This window comes from Carassius carassius, chromosome 30 (assembly GCF_963082965.1).
Source record: "Carassius carassius chromosome 30, fCarCar2.1, whole genome shotgun sequence".
NCBI lineage: Eukaryota > Metazoa > Chordata > Actinopteri > Cypriniformes > Cyprinidae > Carassius > Carassius carassius.
Genome location: NC_081784.1, coordinates 25,347,304 through 25,373,259, shown reverse-complemented (window position 1 = coordinate 25,373,259; position 25,956 = coordinate 25,347,304). Strand labels below are relative to the sequence as shown.

The window sequence follows — 25,956 nt, the reverse complement described above, 5'->3', positions numbered from 1 at the left end:
TACACTCATGAAGAGCGACTGTGAGCCGAACTCAGTCCGAGCAAAGATTGCTATTCTCTAGGCAGAGTGACAGAGTGTCTGCCTGCAAGAATAAGAATGATAACATTCGATTGTGGAAAACAAGCTCTTGCCATGGAGAGAGCTGTGGAAGACCACCAGGCCATTGCAGAATGGACTAAAGAGAGCAGTGGCCTCTCTAAGCTCCATGTGTGTGTGGCTGCATATTTCTGATATTGCTCCCATAGTCTCTCATAGCCAGACTTCCAGAGTGACAGCAGAAGGTCTGGGAACCCTAGCCACTTTGAATGCCATGAGGCCACCCAAGAGGCCAAATGCCAGACAGGTAAACCATGTGCCATGTTATGTTTATAGGTGTGGAAATGTCCCCACAATAACAGACCGGTGTGTAAAAACCCTTGAATGTATTTTAAAGAGCCTATGCTGCAAACTTCACATATTCAACATACTTTTGAAAATCCATAATTTAGTTGATCCAGGTAAATGCTCATTTTCAGTCATTAATATGACGGCTTCTTCGTTTGTGAGGGGGTTTGGCGTCACGCCATCATTGTTTCCCAACACTAAAGAATGCAGCAAACATCTCCCGGAAATACTGTATAATTCAACCAATCCGATGACGACTTCCTGAAGCATTTCCAATTTTGTGTGCCATATGCATCAGATGTTCAGCCAACAATCTGAGGCTGAGACTAATGCTCGCCAAGACACAAAAGTGCAAAAAGCAGCTGGAATGTGTGAATGCCTTGAATCAGAGCGAAATAAATGGACAGCAGTTCAATCAAAAGTCCAAATGGAACTAAAATTGTTGTCTAGATTTCAAAACTCTTAGGAAGGACTTATTATTTATTTATTTATTTTTTGACTGGAATTATTTCTACAGATTATCTTCTGTTTTGATGTTAAATAGCCATTCTGAAGAATCAGCTTTTAATTATAGCTTTATTTCTGCCTTTTGGCAAAAAAAAAAAATACCACAACAATAAATTATTACAATGGTAATAGTATTATTAATAATTATAATAATAACCATTTATTTTGTTAATAATTATTGTGATTACATAAATAGGTCAAAAGTGTAAATTATGTTACAAATGTATTATATTAGATAATAGTATGCTAGATTCCATATACCAGTGTCTAAAAAAGTTGTGTACTAAATCACACAAACACATAAAGCAAATGCTTTGAAAATGTAAAACAAAAGAAAGTTATGATATAAAATGAAGACCCAGTACTTACAATTTCTAGATCACTAAATGAACTCTGAACCTTGTATAAAATGCTGAAATACAGTGAACAGTTTGTTCATTTGTAACTTGTAACATTTGTAACATTTGTTTTTGTTTTTGTTTGTTTGTTGTTGTTTTTTTCACCGTTGTTGTTCTGCATGTGTTAGTTATTTTAATTTGCAAACCATTTTGGGTTCATTTTTAAATGAACATGCATACCATGTTCAAACATTTCACCCATAGGCTACCTGCTAGGTTCGGCCCTTTTTGACCCATTACTGAGTTGGCAAAAGTACCCAAATTAGGTTGTTTTTAACCAAGCATTTTTTGTGCATAATTTCTGTAATTTTGGTTAAAACAATACAAACGCACAGAGCTTCCATTAATACTCATTAGATCAAAGTAAGATCAAGAAAATGGCAGACAGAAACAGTTGCTAAGGCTCTGAATGATCAGTGCCATTAAGGTTGGCCTCCTAACGCAGCCCACCAGTTATTGCTCCATCTTTCCTGGCTGTGTCGTTTAGCCAATCCGGCATCTCTCTCAAAGTGGCATGCTGTTTGTTGGGGGTAATTCCCGATCTGTGTGTGCATGCATGTATGTATGTATATGAGAATAATGCTGAGCACAGCTCTCCGTCCCTGTCAGTGCAGGAAGAGAGCTGCAGTTCAGAGCAATCGATGCAATGCCTGACTCTCAATACAGCAATGCAGAGAGAGAGAGAGAGAGAGAGAGAGAGAGAGAGAGAGCGCAAGAGAGACAGACACTGAGAGAGACATGCCGCCTTGAAGAAATTTATTAATTAGGTTACACAGTGTAGCTGAGGTTTGTCAAAATATTGCCTAATCTTTTAATATCGCTTAATAAACTTAACCAAGTTTATACATTTGTACAAGCTGATTAAAGTTTTTTAGCATAATATTACAGAACGGGCACTTAAATCCATGACAGCTGTCCCCCGAGTCTATCATCTACTGAAGTATAAATGCAGACCCTCTAGACATGCAAACTCTATTTCACGCATCGCTGTCCTAAAACATCCGAGAGCAAAAATGTTGCATACTTACACTGTGTTGCAGCAAGGGGCACTAAAGCGCTTCTGTGGTAGTACCTCTACTGGTCGTTTATTCTTTCAGGTTGACTATTGTCAGAACAACAATTTAAAGAAAAATATATGGAGCAAGTTAACGCTAGTTGAGTGCAGTGTGCAATTTCTGAGCAAAACAATATGCAAAAATAATGACTGTTGTCAAAGAGGTTTCCTCAATCTGCTATTGTGCCATTACACTCTTAAAAATAAAGAGCCTTTAACATCCATGTATCCTTTTCATTGCATAAAAGGTTCAATATAACGGGAAAAAAGTTTATTCAGATCACTAACCTATTCCTTAAACAAGAAAACAAAAAAAGAAGTTATTTTAAAGGAAAGGTGGACCCAAAATGCTCCCACTATTCCATTTCTACAAAATCCCCCTTTGTTAAAATCAGTATTTTTAAGAGTGTGGATTCCTGCCCCAATCTCACACCATTGTTTAATCTGAAACCATTCAATTGGTTTTAACCTTTCTACTAAAGTAGGCATGTGGGCAGGGAAACTTAATAATAACCAATCACGTTATAGCTTAACGTTACATCTCTTTTACCATCTAATCAAACCTCAATCACTAAAATAAAATCTCAATTACTTACATTGTGTCCAGACGTGATGCACGATAAAGGGTCTCTTTTCTATGTTAATCAGTTTTTTGTCTTAAAGCAACAGAAGCTACAGCGATACCCAATGAGCAACAGATGATTCAATTTTTTTTATTTTGTTCATACATATATGTACTTTCCTTTTTATAAAAACATACATGCTGCAGCAGTAAGGACAAAGTCTGTGTGAAAAAGGTGAAAGGTAAGAGAGTTCTCTCTCTCTACTATCGTAAAGGTTGATAATGCACTATAATATATTCCTTCATCAAATCCCTTGGGTAGGAAAGAAAACACCTCCATAACACACTCAACACTTTGAAAACAGGACTTCTCTAAAGGTCATACCAATTTTATTGTTCTTTTCCATCTCGGTAATCAAAAAAACGCATACACACTCACACAGAATCATACTAATGTACCATCAAGAAGGGCAGCAAGCACTCACACGACAAATGATCCGATCATACATTTTTCATGATATAGGCACTGGAAGGAAGAAGATGCACATCCCTATTTAAAATACGTGAACAGTTTACCTTACAGGGATGTTTTAATATCATGCGTACGCCTCACTGCTTTGCAAACAAAACTAGTGTTGCTGAAAAAGCCAATACTAATGTTTCTCCAGGCAGATTTAGCTGAATTGATCTCCTGACAATGAGTAGAAACTAGGATGAAATTATCATGATAAAAAATGTTACAATAAGAGACATCAGTTTGATTATGCTGGGATTGCTTTTCAAGAACTAAATAACATACGGCAAAATTAAATGCTCCTGAATCATTATTCATTAGGGATCATCTTAAAATGAAAATTACAGCTCAAGTCAACATGAGATGTGAACGGGCAACCAATTTTACAAATGTTAAAATGGAGTTGATTGGGAATTGACAGGATTGTGAAAAGAAAGAGCCTGGTGATATCTTACAATGAGGAAAGTGAAATGGCTGCTCTGCTCCGGGTGTGTGTTCATGGTGTGTGTGTATGTGTGTGTGCGCACTTGGATGGGTTAAATGCAGAGCACATATTCCGAGTATGGTCACCATACTTGGCCACATGTCACTTTACTTCACTCACGCACTCACTCACAGTATATGCACCTTTTGCATTAATCAGTTTGTCCACAAGGTGATAAAACTTAATTAATAGAGGATACAGAACAACAACAACAAACTAGTGGAGACCGCAACAAAAGACGCCCACGTTAACAACCACTGGAGTAAAGGGATTAAGAGATTCAATTATTTATTTGTTTTAATCACTCATAACTTTTGGAAAGGAATAGCACAGACCTTGAACAAGGATGTCCAGTAAAACGTTAAAATGTGCTTGTGTGTTGAATGCCTGAGTATTTACACATGCTATCAAATGGAGCATAACTTTGAAAGGCTGACTATATGCTTGAAAAAAAAGTACATTTTGGGGTTTATATTTTGATTGAAGACCATTGTTTTTCTATGGTCTAAATGCACTGATGGATTATATATATATATATAAAATCAGACCCAAAATTTACAGTTAGGCCCCAATCAGACAGAACATGTTCCTTTTGCAGTAAGAGGCTCCTTTTTTAATTGTTTTCCATTAGCAGGGAGTGTTTTACAAGCTGTTTGTGTGCCCGGGTGCCTCGCAATTGCTTAAAAAAATAAAATTATTAACTCAGAGCATTATTCTTTTTTTTTTTTTTTTGCGTGTGTCCTGTCTGCATCATCTCAGCAAGCTCTTATGAAATTTTATGCATGCACAGTAAGGCAAATTTTACACTTCTTTCTGACAATTCGTTGTGGATGAGAAACTTCTGAAAAAGGCTTGTGTGGACAGACAGTATTTTGAAACAAAAAACACCTTTTTCACCAAAATACAAAACCTTGGTTTTAAATGCTACTTATTGGACTGGAGTAAGTAAATCAGCTGGAGCAAGTAACAGATGTCATCACTCTCTGAGGAAAATTTACCTCACAATGTATGTGACATTACATCACAAATGTAGAGTCTGAGAGGGACTGTTGGACTTTGGTTCAGCATTTGGGATAGGGCTTCTAGACACTTCTCAAGCAGAGTTTTGCTGAGTGAATCTGGCGGTGTATAAATCATACTGTGTGCAGGACCCACCTGGGCTGTTTTAGCGGCACTGGAGTGACAGAAGAGAGCAGACCTGGCTCCTGTTCTCAGACCGTGTGCTCTCCTGACAGTCTGGCGACTTCCAAGGGAAATGGACAGGGCCTCCTGTGGGAAAGGAGGACAAATAGAATATCTGTCTCTGAAAATGTGACATTCAAGGACAAACAATGATATTAAAATAATGTTCCCTCTAAGTGGAAATTTGAGTAGGTTGGTAGTGGCATGTTGATTTGAAACAATGTATAAACGCTCATCTATAGTTGTGGTCTAATGGTTAGAGAGTCTGACTTGTAAACAGAAGGTTGCAAGTTCAAGTTTCAGGTCCAGAAGCAGTGAATAACCAGCCCACAAATGTGACTTGTACGGAGCCCCGCTCATGGCATGCAAAAAAAAAAAAAGCTAAATTGTGTGCACGATTTACTATTTAGTTCTCTCGATTTATAAATTAGTGATGTCCGATTTGTGAACGAATCGTTCAATTTAACCGGTTCTTTCTAGTGAACCAGTTGAACCAGTTCACCAAATCGAACTGAATCGTTTGAAACGGTTCACGTCTCCAATAAGCATTAATCCACAAATTACTTAAGATGTTAACTTTTTTAACATGACTGACACTCACTCTGAGTCAGAATAAACCAATATCCCGGAGTAATTCATTTACTCAAACAGTACACTTACTAAACTGCTGTGAAGAACGAACTGAAGATGAACACCGAGCCAAGCCAGATGACGAACGAACACGCCCACTGCTGGAGCAGTTCAGTTCTCGAGTCAAGAACCAGTTGCATCGGTTTTTGGATCACCAGTACACTGAACCGAGAATCGTTTCTGTCGGACGCGTCCGATTTGAGAACCGATGAACTGATGATACTGCGCATGTGTGTAAGTTTTTAAGTATTTTGTTAAACATCGGAAAGTGTGATAAAATAACTATATTGTATTTTGCTTTTTTTTTTTTTTTTTTAGATAAATGTTTCTAATCTGTATATTGTAGATAATGTATAGGCCAAATGGGTTTTCAGGGAAGTTGGATTAATAATTAAGACTCTGGATGAATAATTAAGACTCTAAAGACTCTATGTTTAATAGGAATAAGGGATGATATATGAAATATCTGTACTGTATTTATAGTTAATGATGACACATTCACAAATTGAGTTTATAGTAAACAGAACATGAACACGAGTAGAGCAGCTGATGATACTGAACTGCAGCACCTGCCGGTTACAGCGATTCTCGTCTCGAGTCAAGAACCGGTTGCATCGGTTTTCGGATCATCAGTACACTGAACCGAAAACCGTTTCTTTCGGACGCGTCCGATTAAAGAACCGAGGAGCTGATGATACTGCGCATGCGTGATTCAGCGTAAAGCCGACTGACTCACAGCGCGTCTGAACCGAACTGATTCTTTTGGTGATTGATTCTGAACTGATTCTGTGCTAATGTTATAAGCGCGGGTAAACCGAGGGCTTGAATGAAGGGCAATCTGGCGAAACGTAAGTTCATTTAATAACAAATACATCGCAATGGATTATGTATAGTAAGTGGATCATGATTTCTGTGCTGATGACACCTAATTAATTTACTTTATATCTTCAAGACTTAAATCCTCGTATACACATTATTGCTGTTACTGTATTTGGGCGCGTTGTTGCAAAACTCAAATGTAAACTTTTCATGATTGTGAGGTTTTTAACTGACTAAAGTTATGATTACTGACTTTATATATTTGAATGTTTGATAGACATGATGCCATTACATCATCGCCAATGACATCATTACGTCAAGCGTAAAAGAACCGCTGAACCGTTTTTTTCAACCGGTTTATTGAATCGAACCATCCGAAAGAACCAGTTCGTGGAAAAGAATTGAACTTCCCATCACTATTATAAATTGTGAGCATGATATGCTAATTAATTGTGATCACAATTTATAAATCGAGAGAACGAATAAGTAAATTGTGCACACTATTTAGCATATTGAGGGAACGATTTAGCAAATCAAGGGAACAAATTAGTAAATCATGTGCACTATTTATTTTTTCTTGCATGTCATGTGCGGTGCTCCGTAGATAAATTTGAAAGAGAACCAACAAAATTGTTTTGTTTTTTTTACAAAATTTTAAAATTAATTTTTTTTTACTTTTCTTCTCTCTCTCTTCCTTTTTTTCTTCTTTTTTTTAATAGTTTTGTGTATTTTGCATTGTGGTAATATGTACTGATGTGCTTAATAGTAAAATACCGAGCATTCACAAGACTGCACTGAAACATTCACCCCAAAACCATCATACAATCTGAAATTTGAACTGTTACACCCCTACCAAAAACAGCACTGAAACTCACCATCCTCTTTTCATTTTACATATCATATAGCAGCTGTTCCCTATGCAATTATGGACAGTTACACACTTTACAAATTAATTATGCAAAAGCTCAGTACTGCAGACAGCTGCAGGTGGGTATGTAGCATCAAAGAGGCAGAAAGCAGCGGGGAACAGAGTGTGGATGTGATGGAATACATAGGTGAGGTTTAGCACAGGTTGAGCGAGGTCAAGGACTTAAGTGTCTGCAAAGCTCTTATCTTAAGTTAATACAGGCACCAAAACACACAGATCTCACTCTTGACTTCTGCAGTCTGCAGACTTCCCAAGAGTGATAGATAAAAGATGTAATGTCCATCACCTTGGGAACGAGAAGAAAGTAATAATAGGCCAGCATATGCAAAGCCAGAGATGAGATTTCACATTGTGTTGCCAGTGTTTAAACATGAAGCAGTGACAGGACAGAAAATGCAAGTAACTAAATCATTTTGTCAAAAATGACAGTCTCAGGCGTGAGTGAAACTCTCTGCCATTCATCCATGATGAAGGCAAATAGCCCTACCCTGTGTAGTCTGTGAGGATATCCTTCCTTCAAATAGTCTCATCAAAACCTATTATTTCAGTGATATCCACTTATTTTCCATCCAATTTTTCCAATCACACTTGGAGTCCATTTACTGGCCATCTGATGCATACTGCACACAAAAAAGACAAACACTCTTGCAGTCTGGTAAACTCTAACTTGATGGGTTGGCTTTGTGAATGCAGAGTTTTCTGTGGGAGGGGGGGGGGGGGGGTTAGCATATAACAGCCAATATGCTAGTAATAGGCATACATTGAATTAATCTGTTAGCCAGCACCCCCCATTATGGGACTCACAGCTGAAAGTGCTCTACCTAACTTATAATTGTAATAGTTTCCTACTTCAGTGTCTTACAAACATAATTGTGGTGTCTTTAGAAAAAAGACCCTTTGGGCTTCACTTTTTATCAACCAGATTTGATAATGCTCAAAAATATTAAAAGTTATAGACACTGAAGTGCCTTGAATTTTTTTTACCACTCTTAAATATTTTTTTATTTGATATAAAAATACATGAAATGAGTCCTGGAGCAGTCTAGAAGAGTAATGGGTTGAAAGCCACATGTCTCATGAGTTTCTATTTCAAATCTGAATAAAATATCATGAAAAATGAGACTCCTGCAAATATTTTTCTGAGATTTTTCTCACCCCCCCCCCCCCCCCCCCCCAAATATAAGAAAATATATTTCCCAATAGTATTGAAGGCTTCTACAAACTATTTAGTCAGTAAACATACCACTGCATAGTTTTTTTCAATTATAAAACACTAGACAGAAACTTAGACATCATATAAATGATTTATTTGAGCACTAGAAAAATACAATAAGAATAATTTGAGTAAGAAAAATAAGAATAATAAGAAAAATTAAAAAAAAAGATTTAACTTTGTTTGCCAATATAGAACATCCTGAGATTGCTAGAGATGCATATTTTACAATGAATTACGATGCAAATAAGTGCTGATGTGCTGATGGCCACTTATACAGATGGTAATAACACAAATGTGCCGAAGTAAATAATCCACTCTTTCTATTCATATAGACGCGTTCACTTTGATAGCCGTGACCATTCAGTAATAGCGAGCTGATTTGGGCTGATTTGCACTCAAACAGATGGTAATCATGCACATACATTCACATTCAACATAAAACACACTCTCACATATATAAAAACTCTCTAAAATAAAAAGAAAGTCAGGAATTTGCGATCGCTGTAAGTTCCGCCTCCATCAGCTGACAGGTGCGTCAGAGCGCGTCACCAGCTCTGAGGAGAGAGCGCCAAATTCAAATAAACTATTTTCCGCCTATTTTTCATTCATTCATTTCAGAATTTCTGAAAAATGAAAGCTGCAAGTCCTACTGATGACTCAATGGTTTTGTTTTCTATGAAAGGTAATTGAGCATGTATATATAGTGAATCTACTGTGTCAGGCATTCAGATGAAGGAAGAAGTCTGCTGGAAAGCCAGTGTTGTACTCAGCTGTGAGACTTCAATAAACCCAGTAAACTGGCAGCAATAGTTTATGATGACCTGAGGTTGAAAGTGCATGCTTGATGTGATTTATTAATCGTACCTTGTGGATATTCAACAAAATTAAAAAGAACAGCGGTCTTTAGAGGTTTAGATGTTGCACTTTCGTATAACAAAAAGACTAAACTTTTTAGACAGCAGTTCTTCCTCTTCAAGTGTTAAAAGAGGTCATATGATGTGATTGCAAGTTTTCCTTTCACTTTGGTGTGTTACAAGCTCTTGGTGCATACAGAAGATCTGTATAGTTGCAAACCCAAAGAAAGATTCTTTATAAAAGTTAGGACTCATTCACGCCACCCTCAAAGACCTCTTTTAAACACGCCCCCACATGTCTGTGTCACGATGTGGAAGGATTTGCATAACGCCGCCCTAACGTTCACGCAAAGAAAGAAGGCGTAGCCTTGCCGCCAGCGATAGGTCATGGAGACGCTGTTTTGTTGTGAAAGCGAAAATACTTTGTTTGGCCTTCCAAAATAGCACACAATTAAATCAGTGGTTAAGTTGTATTTACAACACTGTTCCAGAACAGTTCAACCCAAATATTCAGATGTGTGCAGCACATTTTATGGAGGACTGTTTTCTGGTCTTGGAAGAGAAGATTACAGTGCCGGCTGTTCTGACTCACAGTCTGTAGGAACCTTTACACATTTAAAGGATTTGCCACTGATGATTTAAAAGATTTGAGATTTGAGCATTGTAGAGCAGCGGTTCTCAATTCCAGTCCTCGCACCCTTGCTCTGCACATTTTGTATGTTTCTCTTATGGCTTCAGACGTTTTTTCTATTCAAACATTAGTGCCCTGCAAAGTGGACCTCACAGGTTATTCCAACATGATTTCAGCTCGAAGCGAATGTATTTGTTCCATTCAAAGTGCATTGAAGTGTGCGAGACGTGAATTTAAATTGTATTTATTTACAGAGGAATACTGTATGATGTCACTTTTGTTCGCAGCACAAATCCATGAATGAATGTTCCAAAGTGAGGTAAACCAATTTCCCCTGCTAACAGAGTATGTCAATGGGAACACAGTTCATGCATGGAGCTCACTTCTAACGAAGTTAGATTATCTGAATCAGGTGTGTTAACAGAGAGACATGCCAAAATATGCAGAGCTAGAGCTGGGGGGAGCGAGGACTTGAATTATGAACCGATGGTAGAGTAGTTCTTGTTGTTTTTCGTTTCTTCCGATCAAAAATGCAGACATGGTTTTATGTTTATGTGGCGCTATGCAATGCAATGCGTAAAAACACAGTACAAGTCATTATAATCAGCATGTCCCTACTGGATGCAACAAATGGCTCGTTTGTAATGGGCTTTATTGTTTTTGTCTTGCTGCAGTTATGACTGGGACACGCAGCACAGTATGGTAAGGGGCATAACATTTCCATCACACGCTTGAGGCATTCGGCCAATCACAACGCACTGGATAGCTGGCCAATCAGAGCACACCTCACTTTTCAGAACGATGTGCTTTGTAAAAAAACAACGCGTTTCAGAAAGGTGGAGCATAGAGGAGAAACAATAATGTACATTATGTGGAAAATAATGAGTTTTTTGAACCTTAAACTGCATTAACAAGTTTCATTACAGCAAATACACAAATTAATGTTCTTTTTAGCAACATCATAGAACCCCTTTAAGACCACATATTTTCACACAATATCACCACAGCTCACATCCTTAGATACTGGCTTGGGATATCCAAGAAATGCAAAGTTATGAAGTTATCTTTCTGCGAAAGGCTGAAATATCATCAAACTCAACATCAAGCGTCATGGTCACTGGCTTTTAAATTCTGCCCTGTAGTGTGCTGTCATCTTGCCTCTCCTGCCATACAAACCGTCTGATTTTCTTTTATCAGTACAATAACAGCCACTTTCTGGACATTTCATCTCTTGAGCTCCGTAGACAGTGTCCGTGAGCAAGGGCTGACAGATTGAAAAATGTAGGAGAACAATTAGGGGGGGTTAAACCAACTAATAGAATTTGTTTTGTTTTTTTTTAGTATCTATTTTAAACCATTGGCCATCAAGGGGGTGGGGGGTGGCAGGAGTTGGAAGTCACAGTTTAACGTGACAAAACAAAGTTGCAACTATTGCATAAGAAACTTGTTACATACTGATTTGCAGGCTAATTTATTAGAAATAAACTCACCATGATTTGACAAGAACCTAGCAATGAGACATTTGCAAAGTCCTCAATACACTAAACTGAGATTAAAAACTTTGCATGTGTGCCATTTACATCTTAACTGAAAAAAAGAGGAAACTTATTTTGTCATGTTTTGGGCAGTAGTTGGCAGTAGTAGTTTTGGGCCCCCCGTGATACACAAGACCAGAGCACAGCGGTTCTAAATACAGACACATGGCAGAAACAGGACTGAGAGGTAAATAAAGTCATGCACGCAAACTAAACACCCAGTAAGGCTCACAGACCCACAGCACATGACACAGGAGACATCCCGGCATGAAAGAGCTGCACTTCGCATTAGTTGTACTTAGTATAGCAATGTGTGAACAGGCCTCAATAGCCTATCTGAGACTGAGAGATCCTCTCAACTGTTAACTATTTCCTATGTGGCAATTTTCACAAAAATGTCAACCACAGCAAAAAAGATTTTAGCAAAACCTTTCAATTGTATTTCACTGGAATTATAATAGTTATCTACATAATTATTATTATTATTATCAGATTTATATTTGTAGTTAACTAATGTTGTCCTAAAGATTTGGTCAGTACAAATGATAATCCTAGTAGAGCGGATTCTTTGAAAGCTGAAAATAAACCGATTTCTGTGTTACTAAATTGAGCATTTCTTGTAATAACAGGCATAGATTAATTATAAATGCCTATTATAAACTAGTGAATAAGAATGACTCAATACAAACTTAAAATTTTCTGAAATGTCATTTGAATTGCATGTATGTGACATGCACAGAAGAACAAAAATCTAGAGAACCTAGGGTTTAGGTTAATTTTTAGTAAAAGTATTCTTGTTACTGCATGTTAAACTTCAAGCCCAACAGACATCTTTCAATACTGTGAGTAGTTCATTCCATTATTTTATGTCCATATTGCAAAGACATTGATGAATAAGTTTCTACTAAATTGTGACCATACTAAGTTGAGCATGCTACTTCTGCTTTGCAGCACTGCACTTAGTGGGTAGTGTGAAATCTCTAACCCGTGGGAACGGAAATTAATGTGCATTGCTTAAATCATTGGTCTCAAAATCAGTTCCTGGAGGGCCAACAGCTCTGCACAGTTTTGCTCCAACCCTAATCAAGCACACCTGATCCAGCTAATCAAGGTCTTCAGATTACTAGAAACTTCCAAGCAAGTGTGTTTTGGAGCTGGTTGAAGCCAAACTCTGCAGAGCTATGGCCCTCCAGGAATTGAGTTTGAGACCACTGGCTTAAATGCTTCCTTCATGCTATTTTTGTGTGCACTGTAAGACAGGCTTTAGTTCAACTTGCCATTAAAAGATTTTTGATTGGATTTTTCTGATGTCCTGTCTCTTTCTGCAGGTGTTTAATCTGATTATAGACAAAATTGATCAAAATACAGGTAATTAGTAACTTTTCTGCAAAGATACTGCAAATGTCAGGTCCAAAATGGTCCATCATATGGCTTGAGACTTTGGCTACTGGTGTGTGTGTGTGTGTGTGTGTGTGTGTGTGTGTGTGTGTGTGTGTGTGTGTGTGTGGAGGAAAGACTCTCACATCCAAAGCAATCTCACTGTAGAAAGCTGCTGGAGTGCAGACAAACAAAAACAAATAAATAAATAAATGCCAGCTGCCTTCTGTATCAGTGTAAATGAGGGATAAAAGCAGCATTCACAGCTTGAGTGTAAATGTAATAATAAGAGGGGTTCATTGGACAGGTACGTTTTGTTGGTATGATTAGAGGCCCTGTATCTCACCCCTTCCTTGTATGTGCAGTGGTTTCTATGATAAGCACCACTATTACTTTAGGACATACTGTGTAAGTGATGTGAACAACCCTATAACTTAATTGCAAACTTTGGTGTGGAAATGTCCTGAATTGTTTGTCCCCAAATCTGGTTGTTTGTGGCTTGTTTCTAAAGGGGAATTCACATTAAAGGCATTTAAATTACTAGCAATCAATGAGTCAAAATTGTTGCATAGGAAATTATAATTCACACGGCTCAAATTACTTCTAGTTGTCACTTCTAATCACAGTCAGTGCGAATTCCCCACATAATCAGTGTTTCCTAACCTTTCTCTCTTTGCTGACCAACTCTGGCCCTTGAAATAATTTTCCTGCAGAGCTTATACCTTGTTCCAGGCAACCTGTAACCCATGTATTCCAACCTTCTACCCGTGAAGTGCACCAGAATAGCAGTTAAACCTGTGACTTCCCACCCGGGAATTCGTACTAGATCGATGTACTCCCAGTTCCGAGCTCTGACATCACATAACCCGCGAAACAACAATGGCAGCCCCTACGGATGTGGTGTTTATGCAAGTGGTACACGGTAGGAATAGAATTTAGGACAATATAACGTTGCAATAACATTAATAATCTAGCTACAATTCCTTGCGCTCAGGTATTTTGGCGTGACTTGCCTGGAACGCTAAAGAAAATCGTGAATCGTGGTTTGAAGTCGTGACTTACGGGCTCAAAAACCTGCCTGGAACACAGCATTAGCTCCAACCCTAATCAAACACGCCCAAATAAGCTAATCAAGGTATTCAGCCTCACTGTAAAGCTACAGGCAGGTGAGTTTGATCAGATTTGGAGCAATATTCTGCAGGAAAGTGTATCTTAAGGGCCAAAATTGCCCTACTAATGACCTGACTAGTTAAATCTGGTGTGTTTTATTAGGGAGAGTTAAAAAATATGCACTGATGGTGTGCCTCCAGAAAAGGGGTTGGGAGACAATAGCGTAAGTGTTTGGACATAGTCCTGGTGCGTGATAAAATGGATGAAATGTCTAAAAGGACAGGCCTGAGCCATCATCTTGGACCATCTGACACAAAGGCCAGTAAGCAAAACCCTAACAGACACTCACTTCCCACTAACTCTTCCAACCATTTGGCCCTCCTTTGAGACCACACTGATCAAGAAGTCGTTTGTTGTGGAGCCAACAGCAGCATGGGTTTGTCAAAGGGTGCACAGCAAGTGCTTGTGATTGTCCTTCTCAAAAACTAATATGGACTCCATAAGGGACAGGGGCTTAGACTCTGTATCCCATAACCCACAGAGAACATGATTTCTTGATGCCATAAACACACATGCTTATGAGCATTTAGCATGGTCTTACTACTCACTGAGTGACCCAAAGGGACATAAAGGAGAGGTTAAGGAGAGCCGTGAAATAGATTACATCGAGTGGATAGAGATGAGGTGCTGTCTTGCATGAATCAGGCTCGTTCACAATGCATTCCATGAAAGTGTGTTAACATGTGAGGGAGGATTTGAGGAGGGCAGCTCAGCAAAGAGCAGAAATATTGTGGCAGGAGTCATGAGGGGAAGACGTGAGCTCTCGTGCTGACTTGAAAATGAAAGAAACACACAGGAGCAAGTAATCCGATACGGCAGGCTGTGGCTGTATGAGAATGTGCAGCAGCTGACATGCGTAACAGACATTCAATTCCTCTATTCTGCCAAGGACAGTACTGGGTAACTGAGGCAACCAACAAACCTTTGTCAGAATAGATGTCATATTTAATTTTAGCACTTCAGTTCCTCACAGCCACAGCCTTGTTTTTAATTTACATCAATGTTTATATCAATGTCACATGGTTGTGTAGCTGCATATTTATTTTTATACAAATTGTGTGTTTACTGAAAATACAGAATTTCCTGAAAATCTCCACATATTGTCATGGACAAAAAAATTGGATTGTGAAAAGACAGTGGTGTCCAGTCAGGCCACCTACCAGCAGAGTTTAGCTCCAACCCTAATCAAACACATCTGAACCAGCTCACCAAGGTCTTCAGAATCACTAGATAGTTCCAGGTGAGCTCAAGCTAAACTCTGCATGAAAGTGACCCTCCAGTAGCAGGACTGGTGACCCCCGAAATAGTACCTCAAAACCTGGGTTGTCCAATTCTGCTCCTGGAATATCACCTTCCTGCAGAGCTCAAGTCCAACCGCAATCTGAATCTGGTAATCAAAGTCTTTGATTACTACAAACTTGACTGATTTGTATTACAGACACTAAATTCTGCAGGATGGTGGCCCTCCAGGAGCAAGTTTAGAAGACAGCACAAAATACTCACATAGGCTGTGCTTTTATCCCAGACAATTGAGGTGTAATCGGGTGCAATAAGGTCCAATGTGGGACAGACTGCCAAAACCTCAAGAAATTGAGAATCACCTACTTCTAAACAAGAACGGTCTATCCTAGGGCTGGGCGATATATTGAATATTAGCGATACTATCGGAATAATTTTGACGACGATGTACAATTTGAATATATCGGGAATATCGAATATTTCAAATTCAAGCATACTTTCCCAAAAGAACGCGCCGAATGTCCAAAAAAGGAACCTGTAACTGCTGACTACTCTACGCCCCTCTACTACGAGAGCTGTAATGATAGCGGTTGCCAGATAACAAGAGTTTAAATCTCCCAATCAGAGCTCCACTGTTACAAGGATACATTTTCTTCCCGGTGTTTGCTTATTTTAAGCAATCTGGCAACCATGCGCACGTGCTCACTCCTCATTGCGGAAGAGCCGCTGATGATAATCTGAAAACACTAACAAGCTGGAATTGAGCGATCTAATGAAAGCGTCGTTCAGCCGGTCTGTGTTCTGTCGTGAGATCTCAACTGTATTGTTTGCATTTGTGATCGCAAAATAAATGCACTTACTCGACCGCTGATGTTTGAATAGAGAAACATAGGCTATGGCCATTTGGAATTACTATTGGGGAATTTCACTGATATGTTTACCAGTTTCCATAATATAGACAGAGAGAATGCAAAAGTCTTTGGTATTCATTTATATATATTTATATATAAGAAATAGCTATGTGCTTCAGCAACTAGCTCCCCATCTAAGAGGGTTTTTAGTGTCAGTAGGAACATAGTTTCATGCCACAGAGCTTCTCTTAAAACCACAGACAGTTGACAGACTTGTGTTCTTAGCTTAAAAACTTGTTAAAAAAATAAAATAAAATACTTATCCCAGTTGCATAGTTTAAATTGTGAATTGCATGCACTAAAAAGTTGACAGAATGCACTTTCTGTAACTGTTACTTAATTTGCACTGCTTCAGTTACATATAGGCCTACATGTATTCATTAATAAAAAGCAGTAAGTGATCTTTTGGTCTAGATTTTTTAACTGCTTAAATTAGCTGTTTAATCTAAATGTTTTTTTTTTTTTTTTATGGGCAAAAGAAAATCATGTTTTATTTTTTATTATTTAAATGCAAACATATCAAGATATATACCGAATATCGTAAAAAAATTCACAATATCGAGATATCATTTTTTTTTTGTATATCGCCCAGCCCTAGTCTATCCAACCAGCATGTAAAACCACACTTGGTTTGTATTTATATATGCCATTTAAAAGAGTTTTATAAGAAACACTTTATTCCACACTATAAAAAAGTGAGTGAAGTGACATTCAGCCAAGTATGGTGACCCATACTCAGAATTTGTGCTCTGAATTTAACCCATCCGAAATGCACACACACAGAGCAGTGAACACACACACACTGTGAGCACACACCCGGAGCAGTGGGCAGCCATTTATGATGCGGCGCCCGGGGAGCAGTTGGGGGTTCGATGCCTTGCTCAAGGGCACCTAAGTCGTGGTATTGAAGGTGGAGAGAGAACTGTACATGCACTCCCCCCACCCACAATTCCTGCCAGCCCGGGACTCGAACTCACAACCATTTGATTGGGAGTCCGACTCTCTAACCATTAGGCCACGACTTCCCTGACATGCAGAAGACATGCAGAAGCCACCCAATAATATGGATGTACTATCAATACATAGATGTACAGTCCAAGGTAATCTATATACTACAATATCTGAAAAACAACAACAACATAAATAAAGTATCCTGAAATAGTGATAAAGATATATAGATGCAGAGTTCAATAGCCCCAGCCAATAGTAAAGAAACCAACATACCCACTCAGTAAAGCGGTGTAGGCTAGCAGGCTCAATGACAGTGAGGAAGGTGATCTCTTAAACTGCCCATGAATTTTCATTCATAATGGAAAACCTGCAAAGAATAGCCCTACACAGAGAGTAAAGAAATGCCCATTCTACCCATTCTAATAAATGTAGCAGAATGATATTAAAACCAGATTGATATTCATATTTACAGCTGTTGTTCGCACTACAATTCTCTCGAAAGGGGGGGGGGGGGATAGGCACATTCTGTGGAGATATACTGTCACTAAAAGATAAACAAAGCCAGCGAGAGACCTGTAAACCTGAGAGGTCCTTACAATGTCAAACGATTACAAGGGACTTTATAGTGCTTGAAAAGTACGCCTCCGCAGCTCCACTCATTGTAACAAATCACCTTTCACTCTCTTTTGTCCCCTCTCTCCTAGCCTTTTTCTTGATCTACGTTTTCGTGAGTTTATTTAAGTATGCCCATTTGCTGGGAAAATCAAGAAAAAAAATGAGATTTTAAGGTTGCCATGAAGTCTTGCTCTCTCCCCAACTTTTGCACATTTATGAAACGGGTCACATGGAAAGGAACTCACAGTGATTATCAGGAGAAATGCTGATGGTGTAGGTGTGTGGGGGTGAGACAGACAGACGTACAGAGGTATTAGAAAAGAGCGGACAAAGGCAAATGGTGGAGAGATGAGAGTGCCGGCAAATCATATGACAGCAAAGAGAGGCCCTGCTGTATTCTAAACAGGGAATTAGACAGTTGCCCCCTGAGAGCCTCTTTACCATCTCATTTTCCCTCACCATTTCTCATGCACATCTATTAGCAGATCTTTCTCAAGGCTCAAGTTGTTCCCCCACAAGAACATATCCTGAAGTTAGCTGCTTCTGTCCAATCAAAGATGATTAAGGAAAGCAGCTGAATTTTTTTTTCTTGTCATATTTGGATAACCCTGTGGAGTGTGGCCAATTCATTTCACATAAATCAGGAGCCAAATTGCAGGAGCCAAAATCTTAAAATCTGAATTTACTTGAACCTAAATTTGTACGTTTGTGTACACAACAACCTATACTCATGGACATCATAAGGAGTGTGAATCGAGTGTGGTCGATTGGTTGTGGTTTCCAGCCAAGGAGAGGTCTTTTAATGATACCTACCACCTTCGTTAGAGTCCGTAATTAGTCCTTCGCTGCAGAGAGCTGTGATTATATTACTGGTCACTGGATAGTACTTACCACTCTTAGCCTTCACAGAGAAGCCATCCCACACTCTTACTTAAGACTTACCCACACTGCACTAAGCTCAGACATAATGTTATACAATTAACATTATGAAACAACTGTCTTCAACAAACATGTATTCTAAGTTGCAACAAAACATCTGTTTTTACCAAGCATCTACTGACTCCTTTACATGCTTGAAAAATCTAGATTTTAATTAATTATTGATTATGTCATTTTCTTTCCCTAGGAGTGGATTCATTAATTTTGAGCAAATTTACAAAATATAAAAAACATCTGTATGGAAGAATGTTTCGCTTAGACAAATTTGTCGAAGTCTTTTTGAAGAGCACTTAATGCACACTATAGGTCTTTTTATAGACCAATATTCAGTGAACCACAGTGCTGTGTAGATGCAAAGTTACACAATCAAATCACTCTGAAAAGAAATTTGATATGGGCTTAGTGAGTCAATACAAGACCACATTAGTCTGGGACTGACACTACAGCTGCATGTTAGAGTTCACCTAGACAACAACTGAGTTTAAAACCTGAAAGGCTGACTGCCAATGCTCTTAACGTAAAGTGTTCGTGCCAACCAGATGGCTGTAATATTTCACATAAATGAAGGAAGTGTGTCAGAGTGGGTGCATTTCAGCAAGCTGAATTAGAACTTCGTGGAGAAAAAAAAACACTGCGTTTCCACAGCAACTCCATGGTGACTGGGAAAAGTGTGAGGACATATGCGCTGTCAATGCACTCTCTACACTCCTTGCCCGCCTGAAAGCATCTTGGCTCTGAATGTTCATGCTTTCTTTCAAGCTGCGCGTGGAACACTTCAGTCTAGATTTACATGTCTTTGTGGAGTTGCCGCCGGCTCACTCGCTGCAGCAATTTGCCAATGAAACAAATCTTTTGTGTGTTTGTGTCTGTTGTCGGTGCGAAAAAATGGAAATCCTTTCAAACCACATAGTCTCTTACCTTTTAAGTCTATCTCCCTACTGTGTACTGGGTAATAATAGGGAAACCCAGGTGAACCGGAGATTGAGGCAATGGGTTATTCTATCAGAACAACTGATCTCGGCCATAGATTAAGTCTGTTGTTTTTTCTTTTTACTTTGACCTTCATTTTTCTTTTGTCCTTCTTTTAGAAGAAGGAAAAAATACCAATCAAGATCGCAGAGCTTTTGAGAAAAATCCATTTGTCAGTGCAGCACATGAAACGTGATAGACTTTGAGGATATGGAACACTGGCGGAGGGTGGTCCATTGCAACCCTCGTGAACTACAGAATACCTCGATAACATTTAGCCTCCGCCTTAGACGTCACATCCATGGACCGTTGGCTGAATATCTGATGCATATGGCAAACACTTTGGGAGTTTCAAAGTCGTCATCGGATTGGATGTATTATACAGGATTTTCAGGACACATGCGTGTCGCTTTCTTTAACATTTCATCTGGAAACAAACATGTCGTGATGCCAAACACCCTCATGTTAGTAGAAACTAATTGTGTTTACAACTGTGATGAGCGCTTATCAGTTTTACACACGGTCTGTTATTGTGGGGACATTTCCACACACCTAAACATGATGCGGCACAAACTGAAATGTGATTGGTTGCTTCAACTGTCAGTCATATGGCCTCTTGGGCGGTTCCCAGACCTTCTGTCGTCAATCTGAAGGTCTGGCTACGCGAGACTACATATAATTTGACTACACTTTAAAACTGATTGGGTTCCTTGTTATTATTATGTTGTTGTTTTTTTACCAGGCCACTGGGTTAAGCCTGTTGGGTGATTTTCAGTGTTTGCATGTTTTGTGTAACCCACTCCTGGGTTAAGATTCACTCTCAGTAGAAATGAAGTACCTCTTCACAAACTACTCAAACCGCTGGGTTATAGTAGCCTGCAGTTTTAAGACTGGAACATTTTGTCTCCTGTCCTAAAAAAAACCTTCTATCTGAGAAAATGGTGGTCTCTACCATTGTCTGCTCTACTACAAAAAAGTAAAAGGTTGTAGAAGTAAACAGACTCATTGGTTTAGCCACTGTGACTTCAACTGTGCTCCTCAGATGACCCACATCTTATAACTCAACTTTTCTTTTTATTAAAATGTTCTAGATTTCCTCAGTTTCAGAATGCAGTTCGAAGTATGTTGTGACAGACTGGTGGTTTATCAGTTGCCAAGGAAACTTGATGTGATGTTTACACCAGGGTGACCCTCACACAGTCTGTTCTGCCTACTAAACCCCCCTGAGAGTTTGCTTTTAGGGCCAATAATGAGTGTGTCAGGGTTTTCCTTGGTGCCTTCTTTGTCTTATTTCCCTTGCACACAGAGAATCACGCACTGCAAATTTTGTTTTGTGTGAACTAGAGTCGGCATGAATACATATTTTTAGTAGTCAACTAGATGTCCACAACATTAGTCAGTAGTTCTACCACTGAATGACATATAAACCACAAGTGAAGTTACACAACTGACAACCAGTCAAGCTAACCCCCAGAGCACTGACTAATGTAAAAACTAGTTGAGTAATCCTAATGTGTGCATGTTTGTGTGTTAGTATTTCTATTTCTAGGAGCTTAAGCACACACTTTGACAGTGAAATTAACCTTGCATCATGACAAACACATTCAAATTAGGGATGTGCTATGAAAAGTTTTTTACAGACCATTAGATACTTTAAAAGGTAAATACTATATGCCATGCCAAAATTACTCATGGTAAAATGGTCTGGTAGATTAAAAAGAATAAGCATGCAAAAGGAAAAGTGTTTATTCATCCATCAGTGGTAGTAGGAAAGTCTGTACCACTTTGACAGCACATAGCTGGAACAGGGCAAAATCCCTCATCAAACAGGCCATTTTCCCACAGGACTCATTTGACGAAAAATACACACAATTGTGCCTTAACCCCCTGCTAGCCAAGGGAATAAACAACTTAACCTGACTTGTAATTACAATACCTAATTTCCTTTTAAGTAACGGTACACTGTTCGGGTAACGTGGGGCTTTAACAACTTAATGCATCACCAGACAAATCAATTATTTTATGTGCAGGTGAAAAAAGTCTGCATGCCAATAACGAACCAGGATAACACAGTCATGACCTGAATGTCCAACTATCAACTAAGGAAGGGTGGTATGACAGAGTACAAATGTTTCATTTTTTTATGGCTAAATGGCAATTCATCTCAAGTTCATCTTGTTTTGAGTAAAACCTAGAGAGAGACATACTGACAATTAACAGACAATTTGTTAACAAGTCTCTCTTTTTTGATGCATTTCATTAAATATGCAAATTAGCCAGAATCAAGTTCATTAATTGAAATCTAAAGCTTGGAATTCACTACAGGATTTTCAGCCGATTTACAGTCTGGAGAAGTTGAGGCTAGTTGCTGAAAGTCAAAGCCAGTCTGCTTTAATTTAAGCTGACAGATTTAATAGAAAATCGTGTAGTGTATGATGGTCACATACACCAATTTTTTAGCTTCAGAGTTTGATACAATCCAGTTGGAAAACATCAAACATGTTTGATATTTTCAGATAATTTTATAATGCATATTGTTTTCATTTGTCAAGCATGTCCTAGCAACAAGGCTCACCTTTCAGCATGAGTTTGTTGCGATCAGAATGACTTTATAGTCTGGTAGTGTATGATCCTCAGTCATGTAGTGTATGATGTCCAGTTCTTCCCTTGTGACGGTTCACAAAGTCCTTAAATGTATGATGCCTAACACTTTAAAATCTCTTTATTTTTTTAAAATTTGAAGACTAAGGTTTGGTGACCTTTACATTTTGATAGGGTATGATTTGGAAATGTGACCGATTCTTCATTCATGAAACACAAGCAGAACAAATGTGCAAACTATTCGTAAATCACATTTTTTCTTAAGAATGGTATCATGAATGATTCACAGTGCTGAACATTTCTTCAGTGTGGTCTAATGCAGCATTTCGTTACGGATTCTGCAGTGGGAGACTGTCTCAACCTGACCCACAGGCACCTGCGCAACATTAGGAACACTGAATGTATCCACTTAGGGGTACGATGTGGCTACAGAATAATGAAACAGTGGGAAGCTGAGTCATTTACATCAGGAGCACCATTACTCAGCACAGACACAGCGGCACATGCTGCCCTCGTTATCTCACAAACTTTGGTTTAACCCTGAGAGCTGCTTGCAGCACTTATTCTTATTCTTCGAATGATAGTAGTGAAATCCATGTGGAATCCAGCAGAGCCCAGGGGACAATACTGACACTGCTTTCCTACAGAACAATTAACCTTCGGCTACAAGGACGTCATGAACAATCACTCTTCTGAAAAGATTCATATGATGGTAGAGCAGCTAACCCACATAGATCTGACAATAAGGAAATGTGGAAGATCTCTATCTTTCAAAACACTTTCAACCAACTACAGTGACCTTTTCTTCTGTGGTGTCTTGGGACAGCGTCACATCGCTGTACATGGCAAACTCGTCTCTTGGATGCTTTGGATCCAGCACAGAGGATCCATGTTGAATTGTCCATGCTAGATACAAAGCATTAAAAGTGGTGGAGATAGAGTTGTGTGTGTGGTTGTGTAGTTAACTCCACAAAAGCAGTGCTAACCCTGCTATGGGTTCAGTGATGCTAATCTCCTTTCAAAATTAAAAAGTGTGAAACACTGCAAACCAGTGTTAAAAGTGCAGGTTTAAAAGATGATAAACCAGCATTAAGCAGTGTGAAAATGAGGCAGCATATTGTGCTAAGAGCCATCCAACAGATGTTGAAACCGATCCGGTAGTTTAATTTTGGACTCTCGCAAGTTTGGCAGAGTTTCAACTGCGCCCAAAATATTATACCATGATGCATGGTGATAAATTGTGACTAATGTATCACAACATGTATCATATCATGTGGTACTAGTGGGCGAAAAACCCAGCCTAATACCGATTTGCTTAACCCTTTAAGGCGCCAGGGTTTTTTTGTAAAAAAAAAAAAAAAATGCATCAAGAATTCAAAAGCTTGAGGCTTAAAAGGGATTAAAGATAAAGGTCTACTGTAAATTTGAAAAATGTTGAGCATGACCGAAAGTTTATGTGGGGTGTAAATATACTACATTATATAGCAGTAAAACACTACTTTTTGATCAGTTCATCAGTAATATTCAGGAAATAATAGATGACGTAATGAACATGACATAATGTTGGTCTAGAATCTAAGTACTACATGTCTGCCATGTAGTGGAAGGGAATACAAATGAGATATTACACCATATTATGAACTACAGTCTATTTCATTATGTATGATGTCTAGTCACAATATTGCAACTTTGGCACTTTGAGGGTTAAGGCAAGTTCCCACTACGTAACTCAAACTATTTAATATTGGTACAGGTTCTGCCTTTGATTTTGCCCTCCTATTCCTAGTCACTTGAAGCTCACCAAAATAAGAACAGGAGCACCAAGCGAAGATAAACTGAAACAGAATGAATTAGAAGGAAAACTCTGGATCAGATCTAACTAAAGCAATGAGTCCCTTCGATTCTCAAATGATTACACACAAAAAAAAGTCACAAGCTTTGACCAAAAATCGTGGGAAGCCAGGATAAGTAGTCATGATACTCAGCAGTAAATTCAAAAATGATGTGGATCAAAACTAGTCCACTACCAAGTTAACCCTTCAGTCTAACTCTAAGCTAATGCATAAAGGCATATTAAAGCACATTTCTGAACAGACCGAATCCACATGTTGTTTTCTAAGCTTTGGTTTTCCAATCTCACATCCCTAGAGGAGGCTAGTGTGTGAGGCTGCTTTGTTACAGTTAATAAAATCCAGCCCCAAAGCTTAACAGATCAGTTTGAAGGATGGCTTGCATTTGCACTCGTTTTGTTCACTGGGAAAAAACTGTCACTTTTCTCCTGAACAACCTCTCCACTCCCCAACATGCTTTGCTATTGTGTAATTATATTGATTTCCTGTTGTTATACAGAGTTTAAGTGGATGTAATCAAGCTTCATGGCTTCTGCCTCCCCTCCCATTCCCTTTTCCTTTTCATTCAATGGGGGAGGAGGTCATGGTGCAGACAGCCCACCGAGAGATCCACGACAGGCCTGGCAGGACAAGCAAGTCAGATGGGAGCTAGCAGAGCAAATGTGTCCTTAGAATATCTGGGTCAAATATACTCTCAACACACACTTTAAAGCCCCAAAACAAAGACAGAGATCACAGAGCCAGTATGAAGTCGCAGAGAAGCCTGCAGTTTGGGTTACATATTTGTCTATTGTATACTGAAGAAATGGCCAGTCAGGGTAATCGACTAGAAACACAACATGGCAGCTGCTGAGCCGGTCAGAGCTGGGTTGTTTGTTTATGGCACTCTCCGAGAGCTCAACGGTAAATCTGGCAGAGCGCTGTTGTTGTGGTAACTCATTACAGTGTAAACACAGATTGCAGGTCGTCACGTTGGACACCGGGCTTGTTTGTGGATTTTTAATTGCATTAATTAGCCAATATAACATGTAAAGATTTCCCTTAACCCCACCGTTAATGATTCTTCAACTTTAGCATGCAACCTTTGTCATTGTATTCTCAATTGACTACAACAGGTTTGATGAAGGTAACTTACACTTACTGTGGAAGTTTTTAAAGCCGTTTGCATGCTACACTGAAGAGCAAAACTTTCAACTAGAAGAAAACTTAATTATATTCACACTCATGTCATTCTACTGTAGTACGTCCTTTCTTCTTTTAGAACCACAAAAAGGACAAATGTTGAAGAATGTACCAGCTACTTTTGTCCAATTTTCCAAAGCAATGTTTCTTGGGCACTTTCTCATTGAGAATGGGCAACACATTTCTATCTGGATTCTTTAGATCGTCGTGGGCCCTGTGCCTCACCTGGTTGTCTGTTGATGACAACATTGCCCAAAGTTGCTCGGCAACATTGCTCATAAAAATCTGCCCCGTGTATCATCGTCTACACAGTTCTGTACTGACATAAGGTTGAGTCAATGAAGACTGAATTAATTTTGTTTAAGAATTCTATGTGATGTAATATTTTGAATGCTATTCTGTTTCCTTGTTTCTGCCATTTGTGTGTGTTACATTTATTGAAGATGATGTACAT

The 25,956-nt window shown here is 38.8% G+C and overlaps 1 protein-coding gene across 1 annotated transcript in view; it reads right to left on the bottom strand.

The window, feature by feature from the left end:
- Nucleotides 1-25,956, bottom strand: part of LOC132110966 (calcium uniporter protein, mitochondrial-like) — a 68,286-nt gene that overhangs the window by 31,753 nt on the left and 10,577 nt on the right. The window contains exon 2 of the mRNA XM_059518116.1: nt 5,059-5,172. Within this exon, the coding sequence (XP_059374099.1) occupies nt 5,059-5,172 (114 nt within the window). The remainder of the gene's footprint in view (nt 1-5,058; nt 5,173-25,956) is intronic.